This window comes from Bos grunniens, chromosome 11 (assembly GCF_055505025.1).
Source record: "Bos grunniens cultivar Pamir isolate PY7600 chromosome 11, Bosgru_T2T1.0, whole genome shotgun sequence".
NCBI lineage: Eukaryota > Metazoa > Chordata > Mammalia > Artiodactyla > Bovidae > Bos > Bos grunniens.
Genome location: NC_141175.1, coordinates 46,352,863 through 46,365,000, shown reverse-complemented (window position 1 = coordinate 46,365,000; position 12,138 = coordinate 46,352,863). Strand labels below are relative to the sequence as shown.

The 12,138-nt window shown below is 37.1% G+C and overlaps 1 protein-coding gene across 31 annotated transcripts in view; it reads left to right on the top strand.

Annotated features, from left to right (window-relative positions):
• The window catches only part of EHBP1 (EH domain binding protein 1), a 580,191-nt gene that overhangs the window by 510,170 nt on the left and 57,883 nt on the right, over positions 1-12,138 (top strand). For 25 of the 31 annotated variants that reach the window (XM_086326384.1, XM_086326385.1, XM_086326386.1 and 22 more), the window contains one exon: positions 8,710-8,857. In XM_086326384.1, the coding sequence (XP_086182510.1) occupies positions 8,710-8,857 (148 nt within the window). The remainder of the gene's footprint in view (positions 1-8,709; positions 8,858-12,138) is intronic. The other 6 variants (XM_086326408.1, XM_086326402.1, XM_086326406.1 and 3 more) reach the window with 1 other exon arrangement.

Here is a 12,138-nt window from a genome sequence, read left to right as displayed (position 1 = left end):
GGTAGAAATACTCTGCTTTGTTCTGTTATAAATACAGATTTACAAAGACTAAAGATGCAAACTATGTTGAAATAACATATTTGTAAATTTTGTAAAAGCCTATTTCATGATAATGTGTGTAGACATGTTTCTTAAATAGAAAGCCTTCTCAATCTATAGTTTTCAACTGACTGAATAAAAATATCTAATGTTATAAAAGACACCCTTGGGTGGGTAATGATCTCAGCAGCTACATTGACAGTTTCTCATGTTTTAATTCACCTTCACAAATCCATGGCATCATTTTTTGGCTAAAGTAATGTCAGTCAGTGACATTTGCGGCAAGTATCAAAAGGACCCCCCATGGCAGCCATTTTTATTTGATTCTTAAGATCCAAAGGCTGCTGAAAGAACAATTGAATAAAGTTGAGGATTGGAGAAGCTTGATTTTCTTGTTCTCTGTGAAATGAAACTCTGGTCTTTTTCTTCCTCTTCCCCTTGAAAGCAAAAGTCTGCTAGGGGGTTGTAGCTGTGTCAAAGCCGCTGGGATGCCACTGCTGATCACTTTAATTACTACGACTAAGGAGGATAAAATTAAAAGTAGCACCATTGAAGCAGTAGAAGAAAGCTTGCCTAGATGTCGGTGAACTGTGAAATATAAAAATTGCATACCAGTACGTTTTTATGGAAAGGAAACAAGGAATTACATTACTTATTCTTGAAGAGTTTGTCCTTAAATTGTCAAGTTTTACTAGTGCGTCTATCTATGGCAGATTGTAGACCATTTTAGAACGATAAGGAAAATAGTATCTTGAAGACATGCTGTGAAAATATTTTTTCAGTTTATGTCCAAAGTGGTTAGTTATGATCCATCTTCTATATTTGAATATTTAAATCCGTTGTGTTGAGATACAAGCTTTTTGTACCATAACAGGACTTTAGCCTTATTCTGAAGATGTTAGGTAAGAGGAAAGTGGAGCTTAAATGTACCACATTCAGTACTTTTCTGAAGGCTTATAATTTAAGGTCAAGAATGTAAGTTTTAAATGAATATAAATAAGTTAATTTCTCTTTACTGCTACTGTTTTCAGTAGCACAAAGGAGCATTTAACCTTATTTGTATAGCCCAAAAATAAGTAAAAAACTGTTGTTGTTTTTTAATCACAACAGCAATAGGGCTTGAGACAAATTTTCTGAACACCAATAATGTAATAGACAGGACCAACCCTTTGAAATCAGACAGACACTGATTTTAATTCTTACTGTGCCATTTACAAGATGTATGACCTTGGGCAGTATATTTAAGTGCAATTCCATTTCTGTGAAACCGGAGTGACATTGGTTACCTCAGAGTGGTGAATGGTAAATGAGACAACACCTGTGAACACACTGCACAGACACACAACCAGTATTTACTCAAAAATACAGCTTCCCTCTAAAGAGTGCGTCCATCTTACAAAAGCTCGAATGTCCTATATAAATCAGTCTAACTCTCTTAATAATACTGTACAGAAAAAGGTAAATGCCATCAGACCCATTCTTAAAAAAATAGGAAACTGCTTCAATTTATTTAAGTTTATTTAGGCAGATAAATGAAAGATAGGTTTCCTATGTATTGAATTTTCAAATGTAATTTTTAATGACAGCAGTCTTCTAAGGTACTTACATTGCATCCCATTGAAAAGATTCCTTTATTTTTTTCAGCAGATTTGGTAAACAGATGACTTATTTACAGCTATGAGTCACTGTCTTCCTTTGAATGCAGAAAGGTGAAAACAGATAACACATTTCTGTATTTGAATAGTTTTAGGCAAACCATCATTGTCAGAAATACTCAAATCTACAAACATACAAAAATAACAAAATAATCATCATCCTTACTTTCTGATCATTTTATTCCTTTGACATAAACAATATGTTTCTTTTAAGTAAAAGATACAAAGATTTGGTACTATCTGTTCTTTAAATAATAATGTAAAAACTGACTTTTAATGAAGTTTATATGCAAAAATTAAGATGAAATAGTTTTATATATAAGGAATCTGGAAATTAGTAATACTATCAGTTAAATTGGTTGCATAATCAATTGCTGTAATTACAAGGTTTTCCTTGTGACCTTAACAATTAACTTCTATTTTCTCAGTTGGCTCTTTGTCTTAAGAGAACTTAATGGGTGAGAAAACAAACAGCACCGATATGCCATCCCACTGGAGAGCTCTAGGCCCAAGCAAAATTGTCTCTGTGGTGTTAGGACATTAGTAGAAAAGTAAATCAAGGCAATCTGATAGGGAACTAGAATTCTGTCAATCAGGCTCAAGATTTTGTGCTGTGTCCATAAACTTTGTTTACTGTAGGGTTTTATGAGTTGTAACCTGCCCTTGCAGTGTGTTAATGAGACTAAATCTTGCTACTTGAGAATTGAATTACAGCACACCTCTGGGCTAATGGTTATAAACAGAAAGTCCCATTAGGGCTGCATTCTGATTTGTTCATTTGCATTTTTTTCTATTGTATGGAGAACAATGACAGGTAAATAGTCACAAACAAACAATTTACATGGAAATTGATAAAGTGTCCCTAGTTAGTATTTAGAGTTGGTTTTATTAATGATTGTCTGCTTTAAATTGCACTCTTGGTAAGATCTCAGAAACATTTGCAGATGGGAGTATTACTGGGGGAGGAGGAGAAAATGGTAGGTGATAAGAAAAAGCTAGGTTCTCATTTCATATTCAGAAAGGTAGAATCATTTATTTCATTTTTATGCAGTTAAGATGACCCAAGACCACTTCATCTTAGTCTGAATCACCAAATTCCAACTCTGCAAGAAGTTATTACTCATGCGGTGAAATTCACTGAAACCTAGTTGCCTGAGGCATATCAAATAATGGTTTTTATTAGTGCTCTTAACTTCTCTTAAATTTGAAAGATGAAAGTTTAGTAAAAAGCTCAATTTTCTCAGTTGGTCATGTAATTTGGTACTTTTGGGGATCAAATAGTTCGGAGGTTAAGACCAGGGCCCTGTAGTCAAACAGACCAGGATTGGACTCTGAGCTCTAACATCAGTTCTAGCTGTGAGATCTTGGAACTCTAAAACTAAATATTCTCATTGGTACAAATTGGGTTGTAAAAATTAAATGAGATCATCATACATATAAAGCACTTAGCACATAAAAGCTCAAGAAATATGAATCAGTTCAGTTCAGTTCAGTGGCTCAGTCATGTCCGACTCTTTGTGACCCCATGAACGGCAGCACGCCAGGCCTCCCTGTCCATCACCAACTCCGGGAGTCCACCCAAACCCATGTCCATCGAGTCGGTGATGCCATCCAACCATCTCATCCTCTGTCATCCCCTTTCCCTCCTGCCCTGAATCTTTCCCAGCATCAGGGTCTTTTCCAGTGAGTCAGCTCTTTTCATCAGGTGGCCAAAGTGTTGGAGTTTCGTCTTCAACATCAGGCCCTCTAATGAACACCCAGGACTGATCTCCTTTAGGATGGACTGGTTGGATCTCATCACAGTCCAAGGGACTCTCAAGAGTCTTCTCCAACACTACAGTTCAAAAGCATCAATTCTTCAGCGCTCAGCTTTCTTTATAGTCCAACTCTCACATCCATTCATGACCACTGGAAAAACCATAGCCTTGACTAGACGGACCTTTGTTGGCAAAGTAATGTCTCTGCTTTTTAATATGCTGTCTGGGTTGATCACTGGAGAAGGCAATGGCACCCCACTCCAGTACTCTTGCCTGGAAAATCCCATGGACGGAGGAGCCTGGTAGGCTGCAGTCCATGGGGTCACTAAGAGTCGGACATGACTGAGCAACTTCACTTTCACTTTTCTCTTTCATGCATTGGAGAAGGAAATGGCAATCCACTCCAGTGTCCTTGCCTGGAGAATCCCAGGGATGGCGGAGCCTGGTGGGCTGCCATCTCTGGGGTCGCACAGAGTCGGACACGACTGAAGCGACTTAGCATAGCATAGCATAGGTTGATCATAACTTTCGTTCCAAAGAGTAAACTTCTTTTAATTTCATGGCTGCAGTCACCATCTGCAGTGATTTTGGAGCCCAGAAAAATAAAGTCAGCCACTGTTTCCACTGTTTCCCCATCTATTTGCCATGAAATGATGTAGTTTTCTGAATGTTGAGCTTTAAGCCGACACCAAAATCACCATTATCAAGCCTGCCTTTCCTTTTTATTTTCTAAGTTTAGAAATACTAATAATAAACTGAGGATTTTTGTGTATTATTATTATTGCATCTTCAGTTTCACTCTACCCAGTGTATACTACTCCTCTAACTACAAATAAGTCTGCCTCTCTAAATATTAAGAAAATTACTTTCTCTTGAATGTTAGCTCTCTAGTCTTTTGCCCCTACCACAACCATCCAACCCAGAAACCTGTCATCTCATTTCTTTCTTCCTTTCCCCCAAGACTTTTAAAAAATAACTTTTATTACAAATGTAGTGTGGTTATATTATAGAAAGTTAGACAATGAAGAGAAATTGAAGAAAACGTAAATATCACATTTCCATACCCTGATAGCTCCACCATAACAACTTTGTAAATAACCTTCTAGGTCTGCATATATATTTTGCCAAAAAGACAAAATTAAGTTATTAATATATAAACTATTTTTGCAGTTGTTGTATTTTCTCTCATTTAATACTATGATTATATTCAGATTTCTTTAATTTATTCAGCAGTGTCCTTTATAGCTGGTTTATCCAACTGGTGTCTAATCCAGGCCTATACATTGCATCTGGTCAGGTCCCTCTTATTGGTGGGGATGGTGATTGGTTAGTTGGCTTTTGTTGTGTGTTTGTTTTTATAACTCTCTCTCATTAAAATGACCAGGTCAGTTAGCCTGAATATCCTACTTTCTAGGTTTGTTTGTTTGCTTCCTTGCTCTGTCATTTACCATGTTTCTTTATCTCCTGTGTTTAAGATAAACTGGAGATTATATCTAAAGGCTTAGTAGATTCACTTTAGACATAGTGCTTGCTTCATGTGCTTCACATCAAAAAACATGTTACATATGGTTGACTCAACATTAGAGATGCTAAGATTGACCATTAGAGTAGTGGTTTCTAATCCGTGATCTAGTTCTGATCTCTCGATTTAAAATACGATTTTCCTCTTACAACCAGGAAATAATCTATATGGTATTACTTAATTAACCACATGATCTAATTATTAATGTGTAAAACAATCCCAAACATAATGGTCTAAATTACTTTTATTCTCACTAATTCTGTGGGTCAGGATTTCAGATAGGGTACAGTGTGTGTGCTTTGTCTCTGTTCCACATTGTCTGAAGTCTCAGTTGGGGTGACTTGAGCAGTTGGAAGTGACCCAAAGTGGCTAAAGGCTGATATTCTGAAGAAGCCTTTATTCACATGTCTGATACGTGAGCTCAGAAGACTCAAGACTGAACTTGGGAGTTGGGGGGGTGAAAAAAAAAAAAAGACTGAACTTGGCTGGGAATGTGAACTAATGCACCTGCATATGGCTTGGGATTCTCACAATATGACAGTTGGGTTCCCAGAACATATAAAATGCAAGAATTTCAAGAGAACTGGGCAAAAGGGTATAGCCTTTTCTGACCCAGCCTTGGAAGTCACCTTCAACACTTCTATTTTCTGTTGATTATATACAAGTCACTTACACTAGCCCATACTCAAGGGGAAGGGAATTAAATATGTCATCTCTTGATAAGGAAATAGCAAAGTCACACTGCAAAAAGTTTGTAGGATGAGAAATACTGTCATGGCCATCTTTGGAAAGTATGTAATTTAAATATCCAGTTTCCCATCAAACATTTTCTTAAGAGCTTTAATAATAGTTCATAAGCCTTGCTAGAATCAATCATTCTTTTATGAGTGGCAAAGTTTCATTTTTTTTTTAATTTTACTTTTTAAGAAATTGTTAATATAGCTGGAATCATTTTATAAAGTAGAGTTTTCTGTCATCATTAACTGGGCTATTTATTAGTTGCCCTAAACTTCAGTTCCCACTGGAAAGACACGATAAGTGCTTGATTTTTTTCTCCAATTACTAATTTTGGGGAATTCTCTTTTTAAAATTTATTTATTTATTTATTTGGTTATGCCATATTTCAGTTGCAGCACACTAGATGTTCAGTCTTCGTTGCAGCACTTGGGATCTTTAGTTGCAGCATGTGAACTCTTAGTTGTGGTATGTGGGATCCACTTCCCCAACCAAGGATCAAACCTGGGCCTCCTGCTTTGGGACCACAGAGTCCCAACTGCTGGACAAACAGGAAGTCTCAGGGAGTTCTATTAAAAGCATCCGCAGATGAGTTTATATATCCTTCTAAGAACTTTTTGAATGTCATAATAAATTGATGAATTTTCACTGATTCATTGTGTGATTTCATTGATTATTCAATTCATTGCAGTCATTGCATGTTTGTTTGATACTGAGTTGTTTCACTTTGCCCACTGGGAGCTTCAAGCTTGTGCTGCATTCTATACCCGCATTAATTTTGACAGCTCTCAGTTCTAGCCGTCTCAAAATTTGTGAACAGTTGCCTGGGCTTGAACTGCATCAGTCTAGTGCCTACCCCTCTCTCTAATGCTATTACCTACCAAGTTTGATTGCCCTTTTTAAACGTTCAGACTCATTAACCTCTAACATTTACTGCAGTCGATTATTCCCTTTTTCATGAAAGCCTCTTCGTCTTTGATTCTCAGGATGTATCAGTGTTACAGTTCTCATCCCCTTCCTTCTCTGTCTCCTTTTCCTATTTTTACCTAAATGTAAATGTTTTCCGTGATTTAGTTAGTAGGTTTTATTTTTCTCTACAGTACTTCTTCAGGTGATCTTGTGTATTCCTGTCACTTCGGCCGTTAGCTCTGTAGTCATAGTTTGACTTCACTCCCTAGCATCATTTTCACTTCCCAACTACTTACATCTTGACTCAAGTGTCCAACCAGCCTCTCAAATCTAGTCTATCTTACCCCAGACTTCCAGCCTTTTCCTCTTATAATTCATCTTGGTTTTTCTATTTTTAATGCCACATTTCTAGTTACCCAAGTTTAAAACTTCTGAGTCAGCTTTTTTCTTCCCTCTACCTCTAATCAGTTACCAAGAATTGGTACAGGTACCAGTTCTAGCTCTGATATGTTTCTTACACTTGTCTCCTTCCATTCCCATTGCCACTATCCCAGTTCTGAATCTCATTATAGTTTCCTTGTCCTATTTATAAGAGCCTCCTAAGTACTCTTTCCAGTCCCTCTCTGCCAACCTATTTTATACATTGTTGTTAACTGTACACTTCTGGTTAATCATTCCCCTTGGGGGGAAAAAAGTTACACAACAAAAGTAAACTTCTTTCTTCTGAACTCTTCTGTGCATTTTAATCACATCTCCTTATTGTGGCTGTTTTATCTTGCCCTCTGTATTATAAGCTTTGCTAGTATAAATTATAAATTTTCATGCCTGAAATTTCTATAGCAAGTACCAAGCACCAGGGTGTGTACTAAGGACCAAAGATACAAAGATAAGTCAAATCTAGCTCCTGCCTTTGAGTGGCTCAGTTCTGCTGAGAAGGAGGCATTTGTGCAGAGTTTTAACTTGATATGTAGTGTTTTAAAAAGTAATCACATGCACTACACACACACACACACACTTTTGTAGCCACAGAGAAGAAGGAGAACTTCTTTCCACCAGCAAGGAGGACAGAAGAGTAGTCAGAGAAATTTAGTGGATTTAAAATGAATCTTGAAGAATGAGTAGGAGTTAAATAGATGAGAGAACTTTCCAGGAAGATGAAATGATATATTCATTTCAAATCCATGGATGCATGAAACTGCATGATACAAACAATTTGTATAAATAGATGTGAGGTTTTATAGAGATTGGAAGAGGTTAAGAGAAGGTAACCACAGATATGTTGGGGCCAGATTATTTCAGGCTTTGTTTTGTCATAATAATAATGTCTTATATCATATACTTTCCAGTTTACAAAGCAGTTTCACATTGATTATTTGCAATTCATAATAACCTGTTTTTAGGGAGGCAAAATCTAATTTATTTAACTCTCTGTCATTTTTAGTTATTTCAAATACCAAAACCCACGCTAGATTTTACTTTTTCTTTTCAGTGTGTGTCTGGGGGGAGAGTAGAAATGGGGATAGTAGTACATCAGTACCTAATTCTGATTTTAAAACTATCAGCAATAACTGAGGAACTAATGTGCTATCCTATACCTGCCATAGCCCCCTAAAAATACCGTTTTCTATATTTGATCAACATGATGTAGCAGCATTTTCTACTATCAAAAATTTCCTTTAGCCAGTGCTGTATGCCTTTACTAGAAACATGCAAGTTAAATTTTAATCTTAAGAAAAAAAAGTATTAATTGAAATTCTGTTTTCAATATTGCGACTTTTTTCCTAAAAGCTCGGTCATTTTATTAATAGTTGATCCTGCTACTTTACTTTGGTAATTATATTGCCAAACATTCTTTAAAGGCTACTTTGAATTTTTAACAGACATTTTAATACAATAATTTGTAAATGTTTTTAAAAATCTGATTCTTGGATGTCTTTTAAAAATGGTGTGACATCCAACTGATATAGAGCATCCTATTTATAATGTGGGCCAAGCACCATGCTGTAAACCAGTTACTATCATGATGATCAGATTGAAAATGAAATTGCATTTCTGTCAATTACTGAGTTGGCAACTGTTCAATATATCTTAGCAGCAAGATGAAGAGCGACGTCGGCAGCTGAGAGAGAGAGCTCGTCAGCTAATAGCAGAAGCTCGATCTGGAGTGAAGATGTCAGAACTTCCCAGCTATGGTGAAATGGCTGCAGAAAAGTTGAAAGAAAGGTCAAAGGCATCTGGAGGTGAGTTGAAGAATCTTGTATCATATTCTACAGACAACCCAGAAATCCGTGATGGACCTTTCGGGACATTTTATTCTTACTTCAAAATGTTGTGCATCAAATACATAAAGTTTCTAACCTATTCATAGTAAATCAGAAGATGACTATTGCCATTTTTCAAAATCAACTCTTTGACTTAATTTTTAACAACTCAGGAAGTACTTTGATTATGATTAAGTATGATTAGTACTCGAGAAACACCAAGAATATGATTTAGGAGAAAACTCTGACAGTCCTTAGTTTGTGATTCCCCATGATGCCTCATTAATTGTATTAGAATGAGTAAAATGCGATCAAGTCCTCAGCATCTGGATCACAAGACTTGTTAGTCGAGAGCTTTGGCTTGAGAGATTTTCACTTTGAGCCAGATCTTTGGAAAGTAGCTTTAACAATGTTTCCAGCACTATATCCTGACATGTAAGAATTTTTAATAAGTCCCATATGCATTTCTCTTAGTCTTCTTATTTGAAGAGGGTCTTTTTCAATATCTGTAGAAATTTTTCTAAGCTTGATGTTGAAACAAGGACTACATATACATATAATTAAAGGGAATTTTAATTTTACCTATCAGTGCCCAATTTCAGCACTTTTAACTTGAAACTTTTTACATTTTTATTTTAGTAGTATACTCAAGAGGGCTTTTTTATTTCAAAGATACGTGACCTATTTATCTTCCAGAACATGCCAGGTACTTGTTCTGAGTTAATCTTAAATGTTAAGATCATTCTGGAGAGTAGGCAAGTGAGGACTCGAATAAAACCTTAGAGAACTGAAACAAAGGAAACTATTTCTAGGTCAATAAGTTTCTTCATAGTAAACGGAAACTTACTGCTGTTATTTCTAATTGATCCCTTATATTAAAATCTTACTGTTGTAGAGTGTTCCAACAAATGCCTATAGCATGTTACCTCCCATCCCCATATATTTGAAAGCTGCTTTCCCAAATAGCTATGTTTCTGTCCATCTGGTGTTCTCAGAATGTTTGTTTCTTAGTTAAGTCTTTCATCTTACCTTTTCAACTCCTATCATTCAGAATTTTTATTACAGTTTCTATATGGAGAAGGGAATGGCAACCCACTCCAGTATTCTTGCCTGGAGAATCCCATGGACAGAGGAACCTTGCAGGTTACATACAGTCCATGGGGTCTCAAGAGTCGGACACAACTGAGTGACTTTCAGTACTTCAGTAACCGCTCACAGCTACATTTATATAATGCTATTATAATTTGCTTTCATTTATTATTAGTAACAAGATGTTTCTTTGATATCATAGAAATTCCAGATACTCTAAGTAAACCTTAGATGTCTCTGCTTCCTTGTATCTCAGAATGATTAAAAAAAAAAAGCCTCATATTCTTGACCCTCCAGATAGACTGTCCTAAAATTATTGATACTATCTCCATGTGACATTGTAAACCCATAGAAGAGTAAACATAAAATAGAGAGGCATCCACTGTCTCTTAATTTTTTTTTTTCCTAACAGGCAGCTGATAACAATGCTAAATGAGTTGTGAACTCTAGGAAGACTAAGGATTAAAATTTTCTGATTAAGGGTATGGTGTGAGTTAGCTATGTAATTGGTCTTATCTTTATAATCCAATCCCAGTTGAGGCTAAGCCAGAACTAGACTAGGTAGAGAGACTTAATCAGTGTTACAACCCCCAAAATGGGTAGCTTCCCAGCTTGGTAACTAGGGAAAGTGAAGACCTGACTTTGGCATCATTCAACAGTCCACAAAGTGAATAAAGAATAAGTGAGGATTGGATCTCTGAAACTAACAAAAAAGTACAGACTAGAAAAGGAAAAGCCAGATTAAATGAAGATGGGACAGAGTTCAACGGATGACTTATGAGAACCTGCTGAAGAGTCAAGACTCTTCCCTAAGATGACCAAGGTGATCAGGCCCATTTCTCTCATAGACCATACCATACCTTGGATGTTGGAAGTGGCCACATATCAGATGGTAGTCTGTTAATCAGACCTAAAGTTGACCTTCAAGTGGTGCAGGCCTATTTCTTGACCTCAGTGGTGGATTTTGGCCTGTCTTCATAAAGGTGTATGGATCTGACTAGGTCTGCTCGGGCATCAAAGCCTAAGCTGAAGCTTTCAAGGCCAGAATGGAATAGACCTTTAGTTCAAGGGAAAGGGTAAGATTCCTTCCTAGAATTCAACCATTCATACATACACATTTATCTATTTAGTGGTTCCAGCTGTTGTGTTGGGCCAGGATTTGGCAGAAAGGGCCCTAGGAAGGGCCAGAGTAAATTTTTACAGGCTTGCAGGCCATACGTTCTCTCTCTTAACTGCTTGGCTCTGCCCTTGTAGATTTGAACAATATGTAAATTAATGGGCATGCCTGTTATTTACTCTGAAAGCGTGGTAGGCTGAATTTTGCCCCCCGTGCTATAGTTTGCTGGCATTTACATAGCCAATTAGATATTCACTTGATTTCACAAGAGTCTAATTCCTAAATGAAAATGACCCTTTGGGGTTGATAAGTCAGGAAACACAATTAACAAATTAGCGTCCACTCTTCCACTGTCTAATGGGAATTACCAAATCTGAATAAGGAATGGTGCAAAATGAGAGAGGGATCAGCCTAGATGATGGACTAGAGAGGGAAATTTTTTGGAAGCAGTGGTCCAGAGTGACAAAGAAGAGGGAGTAGTCAAGAGCTGAAATAATAAGGTGAAAGCACAACCTAGGGGATGTGTTGAACTTGGTACTCAGACTCATTGCCTGAACCTATTTGAAATGCTTGCTTTTTTCCATTCTCAGCAGCCAGCCTCAGTGAGGAAAGGAAACTTGCTAAGTTTGAGGTGAGGTGTCATGAGCCTCAGGTGTTCACAGAAAATATTTGTAAGTTATTTTAGGTCTCTGAAGCCAGGTATCCAAGCATCCCACTTGCATCCTATTTCAACCAGAAATAGCCTGATTCTTATGAAATAACAGAACCCGTCCAAGGAGCTACAGCCTCAGTTCAGTTCAGTTGCTCAGTTGTGTCCAACTCTTTGCAACCCCATGAATCGCAGCACGCCAGGCCTCCCTGTCCATCACCAACTCCTGGAGTTTACCCAAACTCATGTCCATAGAGTTGGTGATGCCATCCAGCCATCTCATCTTCTGTTGTCCCCTTCTTCTGCCTCCAATCCCTCCCAGTATCAGGGTCTTTTCCAGTGAGTCAACTCTTCACATGAGGTAGCCAAAGTATTGGAGTTTCAGCTTCAGCATTTGTCCTTCCA